Source organism: Colletotrichum paranaense (assembly GCF_030867605.1).
Source record: "Colletotrichum paranaense strain IMI 384185 chromosome Unknown Scaffold_17.1, whole genome shotgun sequence".
Taxonomy (NCBI): domain Eukaryota; kingdom Fungi; phylum Ascomycota; class Sordariomycetes; order Glomerellales; family Glomerellaceae; genus Colletotrichum; species Colletotrichum paranaense.
In genome coordinates, this window is record NW_026848975.1 from 184,922 (window position 1) to 208,573 (window position 23,652).

General features: G+C 50.8%; 8 protein-coding genes across 8 annotated transcripts; 4 read left to right on the plus strand and 4 right to left on the minus strand.

Annotated features, from left to right (window-relative positions):
- Window positions 1-326: 326 nt before the first annotated feature.
- On the minus strand, window positions 327-1,801 carry CPAR01_14869 (uncharacterized protein; the record flags this gene model as incomplete). Its single annotated transcript, XM_060499119.1, has 4 exons — window positions 327-684; window positions 857-1,106; window positions 1,166-1,454; window positions 1,688-1,801. 4 exons carry the CDS (start codon window positions 1,799-1,801, stop codon window positions 327-329), a joined length of 1,011 nt encoding a protein of 336 aa, XP_060342044.1.
- Window positions 1,802-2,831: 1,030 nt separating this feature from the next.
- Window positions 2,832-5,673, plus strand: CPAR01_14870 (O-methyltransferase; the record flags this gene model as incomplete). Its single annotated transcript, XM_060499120.1, has 4 exons — window positions 2,832-3,053; window positions 3,124-3,374; window positions 3,451-4,205; window positions 4,556-5,673. The coding sequence occupies 4 exons, from the start codon at window positions 2,832-2,834 to the stop codon at window positions 5,671-5,673; spliced, it is 2,346 nt and encodes a 781-aa protein (XP_060342045.1).
- Window positions 5,674-5,761: 88 nt separating this feature from the next.
- Window positions 5,762-7,191, minus strand: CPAR01_14871 (TfdA family Taurine catabolism dioxygenase TauD; the record flags this gene model as incomplete). The annotated part of the gene is made up of 4 exons (XM_060499121.1): window positions 5,762-6,148; window positions 6,204-6,412; window positions 6,469-6,682; window positions 6,772-7,191. The coding sequence occupies 4 exons, from the start codon at window positions 7,189-7,191 to the stop codon at window positions 5,762-5,764; spliced, it is 1,230 nt and encodes a 409-aa protein (XP_060342046.1).
- A 532-nt stretch (window positions 7,192-7,723) lies between these two features.
- Window positions 7,724-9,006, plus strand: CPAR01_14872 (TfdA family Taurine catabolism dioxygenase TauD; the record flags this gene model as incomplete). The annotated part of the gene is made up of 3 exons (XM_060499122.1): window positions 7,724-7,829; window positions 7,884-8,852; window positions 8,915-9,006. The coding sequence occupies 3 exons, from the start codon at window positions 7,724-7,726 to the stop codon at window positions 9,004-9,006; spliced, it is 1,167 nt and encodes a 388-aa protein (XP_060342047.1).
- A 3,404-nt stretch (window positions 9,007-12,410) lies between these two features.
- CPAR01_14873 (uncharacterized protein) lies at window positions 12,411-13,508 on the plus strand (the record flags this gene model as incomplete). Its single annotated transcript, XM_060499123.1, has 1 exon — window positions 12,411-13,508. One exon carries the CDS (start codon window positions 12,411-12,413, stop codon window positions 13,506-13,508), a length of 1,098 nt encoding a protein of 365 aa, XP_060342048.1.
- A 771-nt stretch (window positions 13,509-14,279) lies between these two features.
- Window positions 14,280-15,082, minus strand: CPAR01_14874 (uncharacterized protein; the record flags this gene model as incomplete). The annotated part of the gene is made up of 3 exons (XM_060499124.1): window positions 14,280-14,373; window positions 14,623-14,817; window positions 14,883-15,082. 3 exons carry the CDS (start codon window positions 15,080-15,082, stop codon window positions 14,280-14,282), a joined length of 489 nt encoding a protein of 162 aa, XP_060342049.1.
- A 2,167-nt stretch (window positions 15,083-17,249) lies between these two features.
- Window positions 17,250-18,425, minus strand: CPAR01_14875 (helix-loop-helix DNA-binding domain-containing protein; the record flags this gene model as incomplete). Its single annotated transcript, XM_060499125.1, has 2 exons — window positions 17,250-18,209; window positions 18,369-18,425. 2 exons carry the CDS (start codon window positions 18,423-18,425, stop codon window positions 17,250-17,252), a joined length of 1,017 nt encoding a protein of 338 aa, XP_060342050.1.
- A 3,936-nt stretch (window positions 18,426-22,361) lies between these two features.
- Window positions 22,362-22,866, plus strand: CPAR01_14876 (uncharacterized protein; the record flags this gene model as incomplete). The annotated part of the gene is made up of 2 exons (XM_060499126.1): window positions 22,362-22,396; window positions 22,443-22,866. 2 exons carry the CDS (start codon window positions 22,362-22,364, stop codon window positions 22,864-22,866), a joined length of 459 nt encoding a protein of 152 aa, XP_060342051.1.
- Window positions 22,867-23,652: the final 786 nt, after the last annotated feature.

Consider the following 23,652-nt stretch of genomic DNA (forward strand, 5'->3'; position numbering starts at 1 on the left):
AATCCTAGTTTGATCACAGACTTCTAAAGTTGAAATCGGAATCGCGAGGAAGTTGAAACACCCACAGAAGAATTGAGAGCATCCCTCACGTTGCTTGTTGTATCCAGCAAGCTGTGACCTTCGCCATGAAGCCATGCGTATGCTTGATCAACAGCACTAAGAGAAGCATGAACTCGGCAAATTTTAGGGCTAGTCTTTGAAGGCAATGTCTTGTTTAGAAACGCTTTTGTCTTTGTTGGCGGTGAATACAGGACTTGCTAGAACACTTCACCCAACAAGAGTCGGATGTTGACTGCAACTATGTATTTGAAGGAATTGAGCTAACATCAAGGCTTGCTCGACTCAATACTGATGCTGATTAAGTCCGTTCTTACAATACTTCTGTACATGTTTTTCCCTTGCAGGATGCTCTCTTGACTTCCCTTTGTGACCGTCGTTGTTGTTACCCTATCGTCAAAGCTGATCGCAGCAGCGTCATGTTGCCTTCTAGCTACTCTTTTCTTCACTTCCTTTGATCGAGACATTTCAATATCAGATCGATGTTGACCACTCGGACCCGAACCATAGTTCTCATACGTATACCGTCCTCCACCAGAGCTGAAAATGCGCTTGCCGAAGATGAGGTCGCCGAGGGGTTGGAGTACGGGAATACATGCGGCGATGATCATCGTGCTGCCCTCGACTCTAGCAAAGGGAATTAGCACAGGTTCTCACCACACCATTGTGGCTATCAACATTGAGGACAGTTGCTTAACTCACATAGTCCAAATCACCAAGTCTGAAATGTCATCTAAAACATCACACGACTAGTTTAGACTCGGCGTGTTATTTCAAGCGGGATTTCCAACAAACTCACATGAGAAGTCCAAGCTTGCGAGACTTGGAAGCCGAGAGCATTTGTATGTAGCAACGATCGATGAGCTTTTTGTCAAGAATGTCAGTTTTGGTTGCCATCAGGAAGCAAAAAGGATTCAGCCTCAACACGCACATTGACCCAATCCCAAGAGCGATGCTCAGAGCTACCTTCTTTCTCACGCTCATCTGTAGCTTCGCGAGGACGACGGCTGGATAGATGGCCAAGTAAAGGTCTACAAGCGCGCAGAAGCCTAAATAATCTGTCAGGAAAAGGATTCTAAAGGACAGAAACAGATCGGGTATGAAGCACCTCCAGAGTAGATGGCAAAGTAAACCAGAATCCACTTGTCCCAGCACGTCTTGTCTGTGACTGAAAAGTCCCACTGCGAGTGAGAAGGTTGGCATTGGGCAAAAAGAATAATTACGCATCCAATCAAGTTGATGAGACAGAAACAGGCGATGAACCACAGGAAAAGAGCATGCCATTTGCTGGGATTCATGTTCCGTGTGAGGAGCGCGACAACAGCAAGCTTCGGGAGTCCAAAAGACATGACACCAGGAGGAAAGCCAGCAATGGTCCAGAGTATCGCTCCCGACTTCTGCTCGAGTGTTAGTACATCAAAATGCCGGCCATTTCCATGCGCCACCGCCGCGATAGCTGTTCCAACATTCGTCCATCCACAGACCTGGAGCAGAGATCGTCAACAACTGGGAAATCTTGGACAATACGTCGTATTGGAGACGGTCGAATCGAAGCTGAGATGTTGCTTACTACAGACGCGACAATCAAGTAGTCGTCGAGATGAAACTGCTTCAATATTCTTCCTCTAACGAAGAGTCTTCCAGCGGTGAAGAGGGTGCTGAGGACCAACATAGAGATGACAATGCCAAGTGCCACAGGGCCCTTGTCTTCGGCATTTCGATTGAGCGACACTTTTCCGGACATTGCTCTAGAAAGTCGAGGAGGATGACAACAACGAATCGAACAAAGGGGAGACCTCAAAGACAGATCGAAAAGTCGGCGCCGGCAGCCACCATATAGAAGACCTGTAATACGCGGTTGCCAGGAAGAAAAGACAAGCCCCTTCCATACTGAGCCTCGGTCAGAGGGTTAGATTCATGATTATTTGAAGACTGCAACGTCCCTCGAACTGCGATCGACAGTTGGACATGTGGAATGCGCAGTCACCCCTTCTCCTATCGGCATCAAACGTTCTCAATCAGTCCATCGATGACACCTCGGCGAATATCATGTGTGAGCTTCCACCGCCATTGGCGGTAATCTCAGTTCGGCTGACAAGGAACGGTGATTAAAGGACTAATTTTCGAGTTTCCCAAGTTCCCACTAATGTATTCCGACAAACTGCAGGATCGTATTGAAGACTTTCGTATTCCTCCCAGCATGGGTGAACCAACAGCCCGAGGACCCGGGCACGCGCACGCACTCAACCAACAAACAACACCAACACAAGACTCTCATTCGTCGCCAGGGTAGAGATTCCACTACATCCTTGACAAAGAATGTTTGCTTTCACCTGATTCTTGGGTCTCCCGTTCTCCCCGCCCCTTGCACAGGTCTTGGTATGGAGCCATGCCACAACGGTATCACCAGATACGCTGAATAGCCCAAGACTTGTTTGTTGTCGTCGTTAGTGCAGAGTTGCAGATAATCCCAGCGAGGAATTTCAATCGACCGCAAGACTTCTCATTTAGGAGCGCAATTTACAGAATGGAGTACCGACAATTATGGTAGCAACAGCCCCAGGATTATGTGGTCAGAATCGACATGAGAACCGCCGCCTCCATGTTGGAAAAGGCAAAGGTGGTCCTTCTTGGGTAAATCGGGTTTCTCAAATCCTTTGCTTTGCATTTATATATCCCTTTCCTTCTTTGTGCTTTGATTTTGGCGGCATTCTTTCATTCAATCTTCAGACTTCCCATCGCCACAATAACTTGACCATTCCAATCCTTAAAAAATGGGTTCTATTCCGGAAAAGACGCTTTTGGACAACTCAATCGCTACCCAGGCCAACGATGCCCAGAGGGCAGCACACCTAGCCAACAATATCGGCACTCTTGGTACATCTTTTCTCCTCGACGATGAAGAGGGTCGTCTTGCCCTTCTAAAGCAGGCCCGGTCACTGCTACAGGCGCTGGAGACCCCAAGAGAGACGATGATTAAACATTGTTGGGCTCAGGTGAGGACAATCGCCTTCCACATTCACTTTCGTTTTATGGGAGTACTTGCTAAGTTGCTATTACCATCAGCCTGCTGTGACCTTCGTCATTGCGACTGGCATTGAGTCGGGCCTGTTTCAGTACCTGGCCCAAAACCCTGGTCCGAAGACCGTGGATCATCTAGGCAAAGCTCTTCGTTTTGATATCGATGTACTTTCTCGCACACTGCGTCATCTCTGCTCAATGGGATACCTCAAGGAAGTTGGCCCGGATGAGTACGCCGGCACAAACTTCACCAAGTCGCTGAGTTTACCGATCATAGCCGGCGGATATCCTTGTCTGTAATATTGCTTCAAGTCACTCTTCCTTCGTTGTGCTACCGTTTCTATGGACTGACCATCCTGTCACATCACTTAGCGTCGAAAGTTGCTGGCCGACATTTTCGAATTTCCCCCTCTACCTCAAAAAGCACGACTGGTCCATCTCGCCGGACCCTAGAGAGGGGCCAATGCAGGATGTCATCGGTAAAGATAACAACTTCTTCAAGCACATGATGACCAATCATCCCGCCGGAGAATTCCAGAACCATATGGCCGGATACAGGCAAGGACGCCCTTCCTGGATGGATGATGGATTTTTCCCTGTTTCAGAGCGCCTTGTCAAAGGCGCAGACAGTTCATCAGAGGCGGCTTTTCTGGTCGACATTGGCGGTAGCATCGGCCACGATCTAGACGAGTTCTGTCGAAAGCATCCCACTGCTCCGGGCCGACACGTCCTCCAAGATCTTGAATACGTACTATTCCAAGTTCAGAAGGTTGACCCCAAGATTGAGCCCATGTCGTACGATTTCCACACAGAGCAGCCCGTCAAAGGCGCAAGAGCCTATTATATGCACTCTGTTTTACACGACTGGACGGATGATGTTTGCAGGAGCATCTTGTCGCGCGTCACTGCGGCAATGAAACCGGGTTACAGCAAGCTCCTCATTAATGAGAATGTGATTCCCTCGACGGGGGCTGATTGGCAGGCTACGGCGCTGGATATGATGATGATGACACTCTTTAGTTCCAGGGAGCGAACAGAAGAGCAATGGCGCAAGCTTCTGGAACCTGCTGGTCTCAAGATTGCCAAGATTTGGTCAGCGGGTGAAGGCGTAGAGAGCTTGATCGAGTGTGAGTTGGCATGATTGAGGACATTGGAACACGCGTGGATGTTTCCAATGATGAAAAATAAATGATGAGATGTTGTTGCATTGGCCTATAAAACTGATGTGCTTGGGAACGCCGTGATGGTATTGGTAGATGCAACTATTAAAGAGTGTAGTTGCGTGAGATCAGTAAGCGGAACAAGGATCTGTGGTCCGCCGGCAACAGAAAAAGCCCCGAGAGATAGACACATCAGTCCAACTTCTCGTGCCAACCGAATTGAAGCCATTGAATAAAATCAAGCGACGTCCATCATCAGGTATCTTAGTAGCGTCGCATTTGATTGAGCCATCAATTCGGTGTCTTGCCCATTCTAGACCAACCTGCGCGAGCTCAGCTTTCCCCCGCGACTATGTTCACTCCAATCCGAGTCGCCGCCTGCCACGTCTCGCCTATATTCCTCTCCGCGCGACGCACAACCGAAAAGGCAATCTCCCTCATTGACCAAGCATCCAGGAACAAAGCAAACCTCGTTGTCTTCCCAGAGACCTACATCCCAGCGTTCCCTATCTGGTCCTCCCTGCGCGCCCCCTTTGAGAACCATGACCTCTTCAAGTCCATGGTGCAGGAATCCGTCCACATCGACGGTGAAGAGATAGACGCTCTCCGCTCCACGGCAAAGAAGCTCAACGTACTGCTTAGCGTCGGCATTTCTGAAAAGGCTCGCTACAGCAGCGCGACGCTTTTTAACACTAACGTCATTATCGGTACTGACGGAGAGATCCTAGTCCATCACCGAAAACTCATGCCAACGTTTTTCGAAAAGTTGACGTGGGCGCCCGGAGATGGCTACGGCCTGCGCGTCGCAGAGACGCGATTTGGGAAGATTGGGAATCTCATTTGCGGGGAGAACACAAACCCGCTTGCGAGGTATGCGCTCATGGCGCAGGGAGAGCAGATTCATATCTCCACATGGCCTGCGATATGGCCGACGAGAGTTCCGAAATCCAAGGAGACAAGCTCTCGAGTGGGATCAAGCGTGGCTAAAGGGGCCAACTATGACAATGTTGCTGCCAACAGGACGAGGGCGGCTGCACACTGCTTTGAGGCTAAAAGCTTTGGTGTTCTCTGCTCAGGAGTACTGGGCGAGGATGCAATTGAGTCTGTCTCTTCGGGGGCGAGTCAAGAAGACGTGGTCTCCCAAGCGCTGAGAGATTCGCCACGGGGCGCGACCATGTTCTTGGACTCAACGGGCGCATTATTGCCGGGGTTTACAATTGAAGAGGGAACTCTCCGAGAAACCCCGTCAGAATTCTTGCAACACGAAGAAGGCATCTTGTATGCCGACTTAGATGTTGGGGATTGTGTTGAGGGAAAGCAGTACCACGATGTGGTTGGCGGGTATCAACGCCTAGACGTATTTGATCTCAAGGTTGACCGTAGGCGGCGGGAACCGGCTCTGTTTAGGGGAGACAATCTCATACAGAAAGGATAAATAGATGCTCTTGAAGAGGATCGAATCAATCAAAGACACAGCAAGTTATTATGACTTGAATTAGTTGGGTACAGACTAGCTCTAATCTTCATGCCGCCTTGGCGAACCCAGTCTCAACAACCCCAGGCTGTTTTCGGAACGGCTGCGGCGCCGTGCCACTAGTCATCGTACACTGCCACATCAGTCTCTTCTTTTCCTCGTCCTCCTTATACTGAGACAATTGTCCTGTGATGCTGTGCATGACGCCGCGATTGTGAAAGATCACGACATCACCTTCCTCCCACCGGTGAGCGTAGATATTCTCTGCCGCCCATATCCTCTTCTGGAAGCCGTAGACGATCTCGCGGACTTTGGCGACATCATCTACGACTGTTACTTCGCCCGTCGCCGGATCCCGAGTTGTCAGTTTGAATACGCAGCAACCATGAACCTGGAGAAATGGTCGGTCGGGGTTCAACGGGTTGCGCCAGACCATCTGAGGCTTGTCAGTACAACGTTGAGAAGAATCCAGATAGAATTAGGTGACTTACGGGATGTTCGGCAACATTTTTCCAAGACCATTCAGAGAGTTGCTCTATGGGAACCTCTTTCCCCATTGTTGGGATTGACAATCCGTCTTCCGTCGCTTTGCATTGTCTGATGTATTCATAGGCTTGAGGAGCGTATGTTACAGTCGTGTTCAGAGCAAACTCTTGCTCAGCCGGGGTCAGCAATTGAAATGCCCGGGCCCCGGAGAAGACTGACGAAAAGGTCAATCATGCGTCTTCAGAGTGCGAATTTTAGTACTAGACTTACAGGCTGTGGATCCAGCAGCAATGCTCTTTTCTTTCCCGTCTGGAAATTTGAGTTTCTGATCAGGCAGGTTAGGCACCTTAACCGCGTGAAGGATGGTGACTTCGCCAGGCAAACGCTGGTAGAAGGGAGTGTCCATGTGCCACCGGTATGGACGGGTATATCCATTGCCTAGCTCCTCCTCCGACAGAGGCTTCTCATGAAACAAAGTATGATCCTGGCCGGACTTATTAGCTCAGATCGCCAATGGCTTGCGGTTTCCAAAATTCGATTAATTAGCTAATCAACGATAGGCTTCAGGCATACCAGATGGATCACCTCCAACTCTTCAACTCCTTCATAGTTCTTAAACTTGCCGCTGCCGATGATGCCTACTTGCGGTGCTCTTGGAATTCTTCCTGCTTTGTATGCCGAAAGAATATTCCTGGGGTCACTAACGGCCTTCTCGCCAGCAGAATGAATATCAGTCGCAGTCGGGTCGAAGACTTTGGTCAGCTTAGGCAGAGTCTCAGGCGCGATGCCCGTCTGATTCTTGATGACCACGACCTGGTTTTCGAACAGGGCTCTTCTGAAGGTTTCGAGTTCTTTTTCTGACAAAGCGTCTACGTCCAGGACATCCATTGATGAGGGCAGGTGAACTTCGGCCCCAATCAAAGAAGACTCACGAAGGGAGGTCGGGAGCTCCCTGAAGGAGAGTCCTTGAGATGGGGAAGTTAGGCTGCCCATTGTAACTGTATGATCAACACGATGAAGTTGACAGGGCTAAAGAATAGAATTGATTGAGTCTGTTGGTTGATGAGCCGTTCATGAGCCCGGGTAGCCGCATGAACTTATAGCCAACCAGTCTTACCTTTACATCGGCGACTTTAAACTTTCTGCCAATTTGGAGCGGGTGAGTTGAACACGCTCTTCCGCATCGCCAGTTCTGTCCTTCTCCTGTCACGTAACACACAGTGACGCGTAGTAATCGTATTGTCACAGTCTCTCATTGGCCAAGCAATGAGATGCATGCGGGCGAGTCCTTCATGTCACCCGCACGGCACAGGAATGGTCCAAACACTGTTTCCGTCGATTATCTCCGGGCACACAGAGAGGCGGGCCAGTTTGTGCAACTCGCCCGCATTAGCCAGATGCATCTCTGAAAGAACGTTTCGGTTGATATATATACGGTGATGAAGTCCAAGTGTCCCTCTTTCAGGGAATATTCAATCCAACTCCTTGAACACGAATCATCGCTTACTTTTTCCTGAATTTTATCATGGCAGCCGTAGGAGTTGAGATTTCCCCTCTTCCCAAGCCGTTTGAGAAATCAGCTGTCGATTTTGGAGCCGAACTTTCGGGGATTGATCTCGAACACATCGATGGTAAGTGTATGTGTCCAGAAGCAAACACACTCATCAAGCTAACCATATGCGTAGATGAAAGTTTTCAAGTTATCAGAGAAGCCCTCTATAACAACAACGTTGTCCTGATCAAAGGCCAGCACAACCTCTCACCAAAAGCCCAATACGAACTCACCCGCCTATTCGACCCTGAAGCAAGCACATACAGCCATGGTTCCCGCATCGACAAACGCAGCGTCCTCCACAAGGATCTAACCACCCTGCCATCTCAGCCGCAAGTGCAAGTCATCGGCCACGGCGCAGTAGTCGAGTTCGAAGGACTGGAGAATCTCAAGCTCACACACCCTCACCACAAGACATTTCATAAGCATCCTATTCCGGAAGCTGAGGACTACGATTATACCCACTTTTACCGATGGCACATTGACTCGGCCATGTACAACCTGGACCCGCCTCTCGTCACATCACTCTTTGCTTGCAGGGTACCTAAGGGGCGGCGGCAGATCTGTCGCTACGACGACGGGACTGGAGACGAGCTAGAAGTACCCTTGGGAACGACAGCTTTCATCAGCGGATACCGCATGTTTGACTTACTATCGGAGGAGGATCAGGAGTTTGTTAAGACCAGCACGGTCGAGTACAGCCCACACCCGTACATCTGGATGAGCAGGGCGAAGGCGAGGTCAAATGGCCTAGGTCTTTTTTCAGAAGGTCTAGAGATATCTGAAGATCAGCTCCCAGAGATTGAGGAGGAAAAGATCAGGAGATACCCTATGGCATGGAAGAATCCGGTAACGGGAAAGTTTGCCATGATGGTGTACCCGACGCCGGCGCGCAGGATCCATCTTAAGGATGGAACGGTAATGGAGGACTTGAAAGAGGTCAGAGAGTTGATTTACAGACTGCAACGACCAGCAATCAGCCCGCAATACGTGTATCCTCATGATTGGGAGGAGGGTGACCTCGTTCTCTTCAACAACCATGGCGTTATGCACTCCATTGTTGGGGCCTTCGCGGAGAACGAGGTTCGCCTATTCAGGCAGTGTAATATGGCAGCTAGTAGACCGCCTCAAGGTTCCGATTGCTGAAAACATGAATAAATGTAGCCCAGCTCATAGTCATTGGTATGCCCCTGTCAAGGGGCGAATCCGATCAGAAGAACGAAGCCCACTTCATCCGAATTTACTACTTCTTCTGATCACCGTGTTCATTGAAGGCTACGAGCTGATTATACAGTGACCTCGTCTCCTTAACCTCCAATTTTCTCAAACTTCCAAGACACAATATTGGAAGATGTTACAAGAGTCAGAATGAAGAGGCGTCGCGTAACTTGTAGAGGCTCACAAAGGTAGCCACGACTTTGTACACCTCCAAGACAAATATGTTCTCGCCAATGATCAGTTTTGCAAGCCGTCCTTTCATTTGCCACCCATGCAGAGCTTTGTCCAACCTAGTCTCAAAAGACCCCTTTCTTGCTTGATACCTGCGACTGTGCTCTGTGTTAGGCATGTCTCTGCTAAGGACTGGTGAGCGTCGTCAAAAGAGAGTTTCAGACAAGGTGGGATTTACGCGGTGCATGGCGGAAATACCTACCCGCTTTAGGAATGTTTAGCCCATGATCTATCCATTAGATTTAGTGTAATTGCAACGATCAGACGGAAATTGTCTAGGGCATGGGCGTGGATTCAGATGTGATCATTATATTCTCTTGTGATGTGAAACGCTCATCTCGCTTCTTCAACTTGACTTTGCTTTCTAATGTACGAACAAGGGACCTCAGGCTTAGTTAACGGTCCGGGACGGGCCTTGCTGGATTACGCCACACATGAACTAAACTCTTGTACATCGAGAAGGCTATCATTCCATATTTGCAGCGGTGACCGGTCTGGAAAGAATCCAACTACTCGTTCCTTGCAAGGCTTGCTTCAGGATGCACTTTCTGCCGACTGGCACTGCGAGAAAGCGCAACTTTTCTGTCACCCGTAGGACGTCTTTATGCAGTATCTTTGGGCGTGGCCGGTGTTTGGAAGGTGTCCGAATAGCCTCGTTACGGGTTGTACACGAACTCGCAGCCTGGGGCCGATATACAGGCCTCGATAGTCGGTCTCATGCCAACGTTCACACACGCCTGAGCGCAGGAATTCCACTGCAACAACTCGGATGTAAGCCAGAACGCTTGTGTACGATGTATTTACTGGCGCTCTCTTGAGGTGACATTGACACATGCAACGACTAGTTAAGTAAGGTAAGCACCAAGTTTTGCCGCTTCACAAACTAGGCTTCGGGTGCTACGAGACCAAGCCCAAAGACCACGGCTGCTGCCCTATCGCTATCTCATGGAGTCTTCAGAGACCGAGAGTTCAATTTGATGCGAACCTGAGAGATAAGCTCGCTGGATAGTGAGCATGACCGCTACTTCATTATTCACACTATCGATACGGGGTCCATCAGCACTTGGACGCTTACTTAGTCGAGTGCCACACTATCGTTCAAGTGCGGCCGGATCACCCGCCGTCGTAAGACCGCGCGATCGGGGTGAGCGGGTGAGCAGGATTCATGGTATGCTAAGAAGGGCAGATCCTAGGATTCAAGGTAGGAAACAGCTTGCAGTTCCTGGAATCTGAGAGGGAGCTAATAAGGGTCAGTTTACTGATCCTAGGATTAGGGTGTTACGGAGCTTGATGCTCCTGGGACTGGGGGGCGTCAACAGTTCTCAGGAGCAGGTCGGTGTTCCTGGGATTTGGGGACCGCCAACAGGGGCCCGCTTCTAGGATTGAGGGGCGTTGACAGGGCTCGACCCCCTCTGTGCCTAAGCACGCTGCGCCGCATACACTAGTCCTGGATAGCCATTAGACCAATGCCAGGGTCGCTAGGGGTCTGCTATTCCTAGGAACAGTGAGCGGCACCCATGATTCCCAGGAATGATAGGTACCGTTACCATTAATATCCTGGGATAGTAGCCTACCTCTACGGAGTACTCACCCCAGCAAATAAGTTAAACGCGACCACGTGAAAGCGAGCAAGTTGGTGGAGGCGATTGCACAGATTGTGCCACGTTAATACTCAAGTACACGCCAATCACCCGCCGCTCTAAGTTCATACTGTTGAATTGGGGGTCAAAATCAGTATATATTGTGATGTATCTGCCAAGTCTGTTTGTGGCCCCAGGGGCGTGTAGGAGTAGGGTTAGTGTTCCTGACCCCCTATGCCGCGCTCGGATTTAACGTTCCATCGAGCGCGCGTTCTATACGCTGCTTTCGGAGCGTCAATTGGGGTCAGCTGAATATGTATGCTGCTGACGGAGAGCTTGTTGGAGATGACAAACCCACCAACAATGTCCATTTATGTGATGAGGTGCATGCCATGCGGCTTGGCATCATTAGTATTCGGGATTAGTTGATCTGCCGGTTCTGCATTTCCAGCGCGGAAATTTATGAAGTTGCGTCCGTCCCCTTTTGCGGCATCTTGTAATCGATTCTTTAGTGCTTTTTATCCGTTCTGATAACCCAAGACGCTGCGAGGCCGAATCTTGATCAGCCCTTCTCTTGAACCTTTTGCTTTTGCTTTTGAAGTCTCAAGGCAAAGTCGTGCGACAAATATCTTGAGTTTAGACACTCATTAAAAGCATTTATGGGGATATGCACACTCTGCGCCAACTCAATTCGCGGGCTGCGTCTCGGGGCAGACTCTCGAGAGCTCAGCAGCGGCACATATCCACCTTACAGTCCATCATCTGCCGAAACATGCTGGATTTGCTCTAAGTTGTCGGAATGGCTGCAGTCAGATCGACACAAGGCATTCTTTGATCAATGGCAACGAGAACCTCTTGAGATTCGATTTCTTTTAGTTGACTGCCAGTATACCCGAGATACGCACAATCGTGTAGACCCCCGGGTTCTCCAGATCAGTCTTTGCCCACCCGACACTGACCTTCTACACGGATGTTTCATTGAAGTTAACTTACTCGACCCTGAAGGTACATTTACTTCGCCTATACACTTGGTCTTTGTTCATAGCTCAAAATGACTGATTCAAAATTTAGACTACTTGGAGCCCAGTGGTCTGGTCATGATGCCTTGCACAAGCAACGCCGACAATCTTGAGCTTCTTAAAAGATGGATGAGCAATTGCACACGGAATCACCAGCGGTGTCAAAATCAAAACTGCGAGAAATGGTTTCCAACTCGCTTACTGCATATCAGCAATGAAGGCCAGAGCGCAAGGCTCATCTTGACGAAGGACACTCCGCCGCTCCACCCTTACATTACTCTCAGCCATCGTTGGGGAAACTTTCCATACGACAAATTATCTTCTGACAATATCGAACGATTCAAATTATTTGTGGATATTTCCAGACTTCCCAGAGTCTTCCAAGACTCAATTGCGCTTTCCTGGCGTCTTGGAATACACTACCTCTGGATTGACTCTCTATGCATAAAGCAGGACCGGGACCTATCCGACTGGAAAACTGAAGCCTTGCTTATGGAAAAGGTTTATTCGAATTCCATGCTCAACCTATCTGCCTCTCACCTCGGGGAAGAGGGGGACAAGTCTTTACATCTCCCGCAGCCATGGGATGTTTTCCGCCCCACGAAAGTCATCATGGAGGTTGATGGACTAAGGAAGTCCTACTGGCTTATCGACGGCGAAATCTGGAACGACGAGGTCGAGGAGACTCCACTGATACAAAGGGCATGGGTTTTTCAAGAACGGTTCCTTGCTCCAAGAGTGCTGCATTTCGGGAAACGACAGTTGGCATGGGAATGTAATGAGCTCACAGCGCTCGAGATGTTCCCCGCCGGGTTACCTTCTTTTGTTGTGCCTCAATCCAAATCCGAGATTAGATCAGCACTCATCGGAGACCAATCACCTGGCGAGCCCGCGAACCGACACTTTCGCGAGGCGTGGAGCTTCCTTGTTGGCCAGTACTCCCGGTGCGAGCTGACGAACGAAACGGATAAGCTCATCGCCTTTAGTGGCGTTGCCAAAATGGTGGAATTATATACGGGAAACGAATACATCGCCGGGACTTGGAAGAACACATTGATCTACGATCTTGCATGGTACCGTACTGGTACCAACAGCGAAAAATGGCCATCAAGCAGCACGTCCTACCGTGCCCCTAGTTGGTCTTGGATGGCTGTGGAAGGGGAAATATTTCTTCCTTTTGGTTCGGAAGACGTGGTAGAGCATTTTGCTACGGTTCTAACGTATCCAACGTCTGAGGAAGTAGGTACTACAGCTTTTCAGGCTAGGGGCCATATCGAGCTAGAATGTATCCCTCTGATGCTTGACTCCATCAAGTGGGCAGGGGATACAATCACTGAGTTTGAAGTGGCTGGTATCCGTGTCACTGATGATGCCGTCCAAAGTGGATCTCATTTGGACTTAGAAGGGTCTGAAGAAGAGATAAAAAGTTTAACTCAAGACCGAGGTGTCTTAATGGTGCCACTCTTTGCCACTAATTTGGCCGTTTTTGCTGTTTTGGTGTCTGAAGAAAGAGGCTCTGGAAGTTATCTTCGTGTTGGCGCTGCTCAGATTGAGTATGGGAGAATACTTGACGCACTGCAAGTGAGGATACCTGAGGGCTGGACGATGAGTGGTTCTTCGCCGTTAATTGTCCACAAAACCACATCTCGCCTCCTCAAGCACCTTGCAGAAGTGCGAAGCATGTCCCAAAGGTTTATCAGGCTTAATTAAACAAAGGAATAGGCAGAATTGGATACGTCGATCGGACTGTGGTTTTCACTCATTTTGTCATACATTTGCTTGGGTAGCAGCCATTATTTACTAAGATCAATCTCGGAATTTTTAAGCAAATATGGTCTACCCTCACTAGGAATAGGGATAAGTTCTGTAAAGGACGCCTTAGTTATGGAGTTCGTACACTATATATGGTTACTATTCCTAGGGTATGTACCCCTGCGAGTGACATTGATTCCTAGGACAAAATATGCTGCGGCCTCCCGAATCCTAGGGTAAGTAATTTTAATAGTTAGTTGTCAGGCCTGAATTCTTATAACAGTAAACTACAACTGCATCCCGAATCCTGGGATCTGTAGACTACTCCCACCCCCATTCCTAGGAGTGTTAAGTTACCTCCAGTTTTTAAATACTAGGAGCATAAATCAATGTGGCTGCTCCTACTTCAGTCCTCCAAAAGTTCTACTTGTAGATATCGAGTTACCCGAAAACTATTTCATAATTTAGTAAGCTACGAGATTAGTGCAAACGTGATGCCAGCATGCTCACCCGGCTCACCTTACCCATCTTTACCAGATCTAAAAGCACTAACAAGGTGAGCAACTGAGTGAGGCGATTGCACTTGAACGACAGAGTATGTCGCCACTGATCGATCACTGGCTACATGGTTCTGATTAGGATGGATCAGATGCGCAGCACGTAGTTACGTCGTGGATCTCCGACAGCTGGTCCGTCGCCAGACGATATTCGAGACTGGGTTTCTAGACGTCATGCGAAATCCACACCCAAATCGACTGTTGTCTGGTTCTCTCCGTCGACCACCACGGGAAGTCCGTATGAAAATCTGGCTTTGCATACAACGCTGCGTTACAGCAGTCCGCGTCAGGAAAAAGTTGTTCACAAGGGGGGAAATGAATCAGACTAATCCTTTGCAGCAAAACAACCTCACTAGAATTAACACAAACTTGGTGGTATTATGTCTCAGATCTGTAGTATGAGAAACGTCCCCCCCACAGCAACTCAGTCTTCTACGATCAAACAGCATCTCAGAATGTCCAATTGTCATTCAACTCCTGCATCGGAACGTGAATAGGCCCATCGGCTAACTCATCCACCCGTTGCGCCACGAGCCGATGCTCGCGCGCAGGGAACTGCTGGGTCTGTCTGCTTGTCCTCCTCCACAGCTGGACGGCGAGAAACAACAGTATAACGATGGGGGACAGCCTGAATGCCGATATTATCAGCCATGGAACTGTCGCAGTGACCCATTGTGCTAACCTCAGCCACAAGACAATTTGGATGAGGACTGGTAAAAAGTAAAATAGCCAGAGACCAATCACCCCGAATTCCCTTCTTAGAGCAATTATGAACGCGTGGTGTCTCAGAACCCCAAGACCATGACTGATGATGAATATTGTACATGGTAGAACGAAGAGTAGGGACGGGTTCAGGAGATCATGTGGTGTATGGTTGTTGTAAACGAATTTGACGACCTGATAGTGTATGGCGATGGATGAAAGAATGAAGGTGACCTTGGGAACGAGTCTGAGACGTCTGGGAGGAGGATCCATTTCGCGTCTTGGTCTCAAGCGTGTGTAGTTGTGTTGATCCTTGTCTGTGCGGGTGTGGTGTGGTGTGGTGTGTGTGTGTTTATGTCTTCGCTGATAGCTATGTACCTTACAGCTGCTTCCCACATCTTGGGTCGCGTTCTCTTATACATGTTGAGGTTGTCACCGGCTTTGTGGCAGTCAGGATGGTTCATCTTTGATTATCATACCGGTGTTCGGGTTCACCCAGAATCAGTAAGAGAAAGCTGTCTGCAAAACCTATCATCCACACAATGGACAAAGGAGAGCACGCCAACAATGATTCTACTCATGCTACTTTGAACATCACGCACAAACTTGAGATATCTCAAAGCCAGAATAAATGGAACAAAACTACGAAAGCTCTTGAAGGCTTCGAATGAGCAGACCCTCCTTCTTCGGACAAGAGTATTGTTCCCGTCTACCCTTGTGGATGGATGACGTTGGCTCTCGTACAGCGCTCCTGAGCAGGTCAACTCAATCGTCGGTTAGTATACATTCAAATGGATAACAATACTCCACCGCTCGCTTCAAAACTGATCTCCCTAGGAAACACTCAGCGGCATCATTATAGTAGATCTTCGTAGCATGGTCCAGCCATCCTCCTGCTTTCAACTCACGTGTAGTCACAGACCCTGCTCTCTCTGACTCGTACTTCTTCTCAGGCCCCGATAGCCGGCATTATGTAGTATGCTCTTATATATACGACTAGTATCTATAGTCTGTTGAACACCAGTGGCCCAGATTATGGACCTTTGCTGATGGTGCTCAGACTGCAAAGGCCCATTCACACTGTCCTGCATCAGTCTCTCTCTCTCTGTTTCACTTTGGCTCCTAATCACGCTGTTCAAGATGTTACCGACGTCTATAACTAATCTCACAAAACTTTGCTCGAGTCCATTCCCATTTACTAGTAAAGCTCTACGTGACCCTCACAGCTATGAAAACAGTTATAGTAAACACCGCCGCCCTTACCTTAGATATGTGGTCTAGCCAATGATCTTTGGTAACTAGAGGTATTTGCCCCGTGATTCGACAGACGGATCAACCCTATCCATTTACTTCACGTCGGGACAGCCCTTTCACATCGGATCATTCGACTGACTTCCCTGCTCGCAGCGGCGGACGCTACTTCTAGGTAGTGCACGCCGGACCACGGGTTCCGAAAAGACACCCCGGAGCCGAAGGATCGTGCCTCGGCCGACGTCTTCGGTTCCGCTGGTGGGGGCTACCGGTAGTGGACTGTCACACGCGCTAGGGTGAGGCGGGCTGCGTGTCGGGGGGTTGGAGGCGTATTTTTTTTCCCTTGGGCCACTGGAGTTTGCCGAATCTCGGAGATGGGGCTGCTGGGAGAACACGGGACACTGAAGATGTCTCGATAGCATCGCTAGCCCTTGAAGAGTTGGCCACGGGGAGGGTCAGAGCTTTATCAATGGTGCTGATGGATTCTCCGAGGGGATAAAGGGCTCGAGGTATTGAGATCACTGAAAGGGTCACTTGAGGGGACCAAGACTGTTGCAGCTTTTATTGGATTCAGAAGATTTGTACACGCAAATACAGGTCACTGCACAGCTGACTGCACCAACTGAGATAATGGTAACTGAGGGTTCGGGCTACCCCGACCTCACAGACAGCTGCCCCAAAGCATGTAATGTAGTTCAAAATATCTCTTCATTATTCGCATCTTTCATGCGAAGCAAGAAAGCGGAGAATTTCGGTAAACCAAAGGTCACCTTTCCTAGATGATACCTCTGAATCTTCCACCCAAGGCAAAGCAATGGTCTCTTCTTTGACAGGTGACAGGTAAACCTCGCCAAAAACCCTCTTCAAATATCCCTACTCAAACAACCCGTAAAACGCCTTCTTTGATGATGGAATCATCCCCGTGGTATACATTTCAAAAACAATCCAGTTTTCCCCTTTTCTTCCCATCGAGTCTCCCCGCCAAGTACCGTAAGAGAACGCCCTTGTAAGAAAAGAGAATTCCAAAGTCGTCAAAAACAGTGTCAACTGCCGGAAAACCTCGCGCCTTTTCCCCCTTCTTTCCATCTACCCAATGGTTGGATTTTTGTAAACACCCTTCTATGATGCACTCCATCTCTTTCTTTGGCTTTCGTCTTCGATACTATGCGCAAGGACAACACTCAACCCATCAAGACCAGAAAGGTCCCTCGGCCTGCGCCCGCTGCCACTGCTGCGCCTCCGCAAGCCTCTTCTCCAACGCCTCGTTCTCCTTCCACAGCTGCGAATTCTTCTTCTCCAGGTGCGCGATATACTCAGTCGCCTTGCTCAGGATCGTCGCCTTGTTCAGCTTGCGCGCGGGCATCAACCCGCCCAACTCCTCGACGACGTCAATCGCCTCGTCGCTCTCGGCGGCGGCGGCGGCGTGCGGGTTTTCGGTGTGCTGGACGACGCACCGCAGCGAGGGGACCGCGTCGCGGAGGGCGATGATTTTCTCGTTGATGTTGACGCGGTAGCGCTTTTCAATCATGTTGTGCGGGTTCTTGGAGGGTTCCGAGTGTTTTGTGCGGCGGGCGGGGGGTTCGGGGGAGGCGGAGCGGGAGGAGGCGGAGGAGGCGGAGGATTTGCGCTTGAGGTCGTTGGTGCGCGGGGAGGTTCGCTGTTGTGTTTGTGTTTGTGTTTGTTGCTGTTGGCGCTGTTGCGGCTGTTGTTGAGGACGAGAGGAGGGTGCGGATGTCGTCCGGGCGAGACGGGGCGACTTTGCGGGCTGCTGGATTTGAGGTCGAGGTTGAGGCTGTGGGCGGGCGGGCGCGTCGAGGGTCTGGAAGAGGGGCTGCGTGTCGTTGATGCCCTCGCGGCCAAAGGCGACGGCGTCGGACATGAGGTCGGACGGGTTGGCGCTGGGGCTGAGGGTGAGGTTCTGGGGGGAGAGGAAGGACATTGGGCTGCCAAAGGATTCGCCGTAAAAGACGTCGAGGTCCGGGGAGAGGGCGGGCTTCTCAAAGTAGGCAGGCCAGTCGCCGCCGGTGGGGAGCTGGAAGGAGGAGGTCGGGAAGACGGGGGAGACGGGGGAGCCGCGGGACGGGGCCGAGTCTGCGCTGAAGTCGGCTTGGGTGTCGTAGAAGGAGAGCGGAGACAGCTCCGGTGGGCTCTGTTGGAGATGCAGTGTTAGTTGGGCGCTGATGCCGGGGGAAGAAGTGTCGGTTATGCAGGTGTGAGAGAGAGACTTGATGCCAATTGGGTCAAGTCGTCGTGTGTAAGTCGGGAATGACAGGTTGGTTTAAAGGGGAGGAAAGAAAAGACTACATACCATTGATTGAGGCATCGGAGGTACTTGATAATAATCAAAGGACTGTTGTTGAGCCATGGTGCGATTCATGGAGGGGTAGGTTGACTGGGGTGTGGGAGGTGAGGGGGGGAATCTGACGATGGACCGGTCTGGAGGAATTGTCGTTGATTGAAGATGCGAGGTGCTGGTGGCGTTACTCGGGAAGTGAGTTGACGAGGGGCCGGTGTTGAGATATGTGTGTGTGTGTGTTTGTGTGTCGAGATGCCGATGGCGAGAGAAGACAATATTGGTAAGGTACTGTACGGAGTAAGGTATGATGTTACTTTAGATGAGGCTGATGGTTCGAGAGTGGACAGGTGGGGAGACAACAAGACGGACGGCAAAGCTATATACTAGAAAGCGAGTCGAAAAAAAAAAGACATGGTGAAGCATGGGTGCTGCGTAGGCGTAAAGAGACGTAAAGAGAGTCAATGGCCAAGAAAATCGGCCATGAGCCGGGGTTGAGGTCCGAATGCTGGGATGCGGGTAGGGTGGACGAGGAGGAATGGATCATGGGGGGCGTGATGGTAAGGCGGGCGCGGGTTGGAACGGCGAGCAAAACTGGCGATGGACGGGCTCGTCATACGAGCACGGGGTGGTTGACCAAAGGAAAATGTGACCAAAGTACTTCCACGACTCTCGGTATGGATACAGAGTCGACAATACTGCGTACTCGGTAGGCGACAGAGTGTGAATGGTACGGGCGGACGGATCCGACGGTGGGAAAGACTGATGATTGACATGAGAGGTGCTGTGGGGAGTCTCTTTGACACATGCACGAAGGAGGGTCCATCTGTACGGTACAGGGTACGGGTACATGGTACACACATACGTTCCTTGAGTCCTTTACCCTGCACCGATTCTCTCTCTCTTCTTCTCACTCCCTTATGACACTACTGCGTATGCTGCATATGTTAGAGCGTTGTATGCAAGACCTGCACTGAATCTATACACGAGTAGGTAGTCCATAAACACAGCGGTCCTCTGCAGAAAGGTTCATAGTCTGTCCTGTCGAGTCCGCGAAACGAAACGAAGATGATAACTTAGGTACTTACTGGTATTAAACCTCGGACTTGGTTGAGAGGGAGAGATTCAGGAAGAGGTACTCGATACTTGCTGCTGCTGCTGCCACGCCTAATTCCAGACCAAGCTAGGCGGGAAAAAGCAAAAGAGCGGCTGACAAGGTCCAGGGGGTGGGTGCCCGAGACTCGGGGGGGGGGGCGTGTACTGTGTATTTTGGCGTCAAATCCCGGAAGGGGGAAAACTGTCAACACACGACGAGATGGAAAGAGAATAGAACGATGGAGGGGCACCTCGGGACCTTGGCGGCACTTGCCCATCCGCAGCCCGTCGCCAACTCTGCGGAACGCCCATCTTGACTAAACTGCCTACTATGGATTTACAAGGTACTGCGAGATTGAGGGGAGGAAACCGTTTCCATGAGGCCATTGGGGGGCCATTGGGGGGCGCATCTCATCGGAAGCGAGCGCGCCTTTTTTTTTTTTTTCCCTTCATAGCGATCATCTGGTCTACTTTTGATTAGGACACCCGTCATCATCATCTTGCATGCAACCTGACGATATGTTTGCGGTTCAAATCTTTTGGCGACTCATCCGAAGCAAGATCAAAGAAAAAACCTTGGAAATCGGATATCTCAACCTTGGTTGTGGTGCCGAACGTGCCTTCCATCTCGTGCGATGGATGTGGGAATGCATCTGAATCAGGGGACCCCCCCCCCTTCCCCGTGACCCCCGGCCTTCCCAGAGGAACCCAAGCCTGTCACAAAATGCGCCCAAGACTCCAAAGCTCAAAGAACCATGGGCGCAAAACCAAGATCTTGTCCATCTTGACCGAGATGGGGAGGACCTAAGACCTTACGGTAGGAAGGAGGGGCGTGTGAGACTGCGAGGTGTCGAGTCGTGAAGCTGTTCGAGTTCAAACTTGGACGTCTGGCATTACCTAATTGGACGTAAACGGCGCATGGGGCCGGTCCAGACTGACAGATTGGATGGAAAAGGTAAATCCTGTTGGAGCTTTTGAGGCCATTGACGATTATCGTGTATCCAGGCAGACAAAACAAGCAGGCAGCTAGGTATGTTATTTTCCTGACGTGCATAACGACATCCTGGACAGTGCTGCTCCCTAGACTACTGGTGGGATCATGGCTGACGTCGTTGCTCGCTATCTTGTCGACGATCAAGACAGGACCTCGCGGGTCTGTGACTACATCCTAGACGACAGTCTGTTGAAGCTGTCACTACCTCCTGGCAGCCGTTGCGTCTCGTTCCTGTTCCTGTGGGTGACCGTTTGACAGGTGGCCCCGCGGCAGGCAGAAGACGATCGAGATCTCCAGGGTCCCTCCCACCCACACTGAGACTTGCCCCTATGGCACTAACAGCCCGACACCTAATGTAGGTATCCATACGAATAGGTACGTAGGTAGTGGCAGGTAGGTAGCTGAATTCCACTTCCCTGGCATGCTGTGTCGCCAGTCTCGTCAGCCCTCGAACAAGGAAGGGGGAAGGAGGGGGATTCGAAGCTTTTGTCGGGCGCATCGCCATGCCTCGAGGCGTGCCGGGCCACTCGACCCAAGAGGCAAGAGACACGTTGATGATTTGCGCTGTGCTGGCGGTCATGTCCCTCCCGAGTCCCCAGTCGTTCCGAGTGGTCGGCTTCTGATGCTGCCGAGCACTCCAACACTGATTGCGGCTGCCAGTATTCTTCACTCGGAATGAGCAAGATACTTTGCCTACTGCGTAGGTACCTAGCAAAAGTAGATACTCTCACTGCCCGGCTACTATTGGGCGAGGCAAGAAAAATCAAGAATTGGCTGTTGGCAGGGCTGAGAGAGCAGCGGACGTTTGCGACCGAGGTGTTGCTCAGTCAAGGCCCGAGGATGCCGAGTCACGGAGCCGAAGCGTACAGGATTCGCGTCCAGGGCGTTGGGTGTCTGGAAACAGCAAGGGCCCGCCGGTCTCCGGCAACGGTAATTCAAGTCTGACGGATGACGGCGGTGGTAATGCAACGAGTCATCCGTAATCGCTTCGCACTGCCTCGCATCGCACGCATCGCCGGAACTCGACGCAAGAGGCACGGCAGACAGCAACACGAGTAAGTAGACCAATGGAGAGATTGATACTATTGAAGGGCCTGGGAAGATTGCCAAGTTCGCTAAGGCTGAGTCTGATGGGTTCCTTGGTTGTGGGATGGCACGTTGGAGGTCTATGGAGCGCATAATGGGCGCATGGCGGGACATGAAGGGGCAGCAATGCGCCGATGCAGCACTGGCGAGTGTTGGTTCCAAGGTTGAGAGATGAAGTGTCGATATGATGGGTGGTGGACGATGGAGTATCCGCAAGGTATGGTGGATGGTCAATGGTCAATGGTGTACTACGTATTGGAGTGTTCAGTGTTGATGATGGTATACTCCGTAGGCTGTAGGTCTCTGATTGTTGCTGTTTGGTGGTGAGAAGGGAGGAAGGGAGGGGGTGTAGGAAGAGGATGGGGGTGTGCGGTGAATGCTGTGCGGTGGAGGCAGGTGGTCTGATTTTCGTGCAGTGTCGAACGTCGCTGCCAAAATTGACAAACAGCCCATCCGCTGGGGGAATCGAACGAGGCAGGAACCAACCGCCCCAGGGCAGGGGAGGACCCGCTCGGCCCAGACCGGAGCCAATAGGACGAGCGACGTGCGTGAGAGTAGTCATCAAGTATCGTCACCGCAGTAATTGTATGGTGAAATACATGACCAAGGTCCTCCCGACTGTTCCCGTGCTGCTGTTGAATTTTCAAAGTGGCCGTCTTCTCGTAACATTTTCATCTTTGATTCTAACAACAACATCTCATCCAATCTCCAATCTCTCTCTCTCTCTCTCTCTCTCTCTCTCTCTCTCTATTCCTGGTCCTTGTCTGTCTCCTCTTTTTTTTCTCCCTTTCTTTTTCTGTTCTTAATTTATCCGAACCGAGCAGGTCAGCAGCATGTCACTTTTGGGCCTTGTGGTGACGGCATCCCAGTGGATACCATCTTCCACTGTGGGGAGTTGACATGTGCAAGCGCAGATGCCACGGAAAGCTTGCGACAATAACACTTTGCAATGAGCTGAGGCTACTTGCTCTGGTAATGATAGTGTCCCTACTGTTCGTTTGGCTGACACCCATCTCTGCCCAAGCAACATGGCATTTCAACAACACTCACACTCACTTGTACAGCAAGCATCACATAGACTCCAACACAGTCGACAACTTGACAGTGCTGATCGCCGCTACGGATCGCCCTGTTCCCTGCAGTCCCGCGCATCCTACGGTGCCTACGTGCTCGCTTCTCCTCACTTACACGCACAGCTCTCCAGCTTTCGTCCACCATGAAACCCCCCAATCTCGCGGGCCTAGCCACCGTCTGCACATCATGTCGCACTCTCTCCCTTTCTGCGCAGTACCTCTCCGCCGAGGGAATACAACGTCAAAACTCACAAGTCACTTGTAACTTGAGAGGCAGTGACAGCAACTACAACGGGCAGCATCTGCGAACCGAGTGACGTCTAGACCACTGGCCAAGTCCTCCCTCCAACCCTCCCGACTCACTGCTTTGCGGCCTGCGACTTGCCTGCCGCTTCTAGGACTCTTTGCTGTTGATCCGAATTGATTCAAATAAATTCGATACATGCGACCAGCGGGTACATTGCAGACCTCCGACCGCGAGACACATTTGCGCCATGCGGACCAACGGATCGCATGTGGATTGTATCGTCCTGCCATCGGCCGTCAATCAGCCGCCGACCCCCTTTCCGCCCGGGCTTCAACCGCATCCAGATCCCGATAATTCCACTCGCCATCTACACTAACGGGACCTGGACCCTCGGGAATACAATTCTCTCTGTGTCTCGCCTCTTCTTCCCACTTGCGTAAAGGACAACCGATGGTCCCGGTTCGCCCTCCACCGTTCGCCGATTGAAGAAATACCAAGAGCCCGAAAAGAGCACCAGCATCTTCCGTGTTCGGCGGATCACTTACCCAAAGTTGCAATGACGATTAGCATTCATTTGTAACCATACGACAGCCCGACCCCCCGAGAAGAAAAAAGAAAAGAAAAAAAAGTGCAGCAAGAAAATCAGCAAGCAACCGGCGCGCATACTCGTCCCGTTCCCCAAGACACGACCTGCACATCGCGGCGGCCGGCGCAACGCACTCGCGGAGGGCCTCCCGGGCGGTCTACCTGCAGGATCTGTGCTGTGCTGTGCTTCTGAGAAGCAAACGCGCATATCAGTATCCC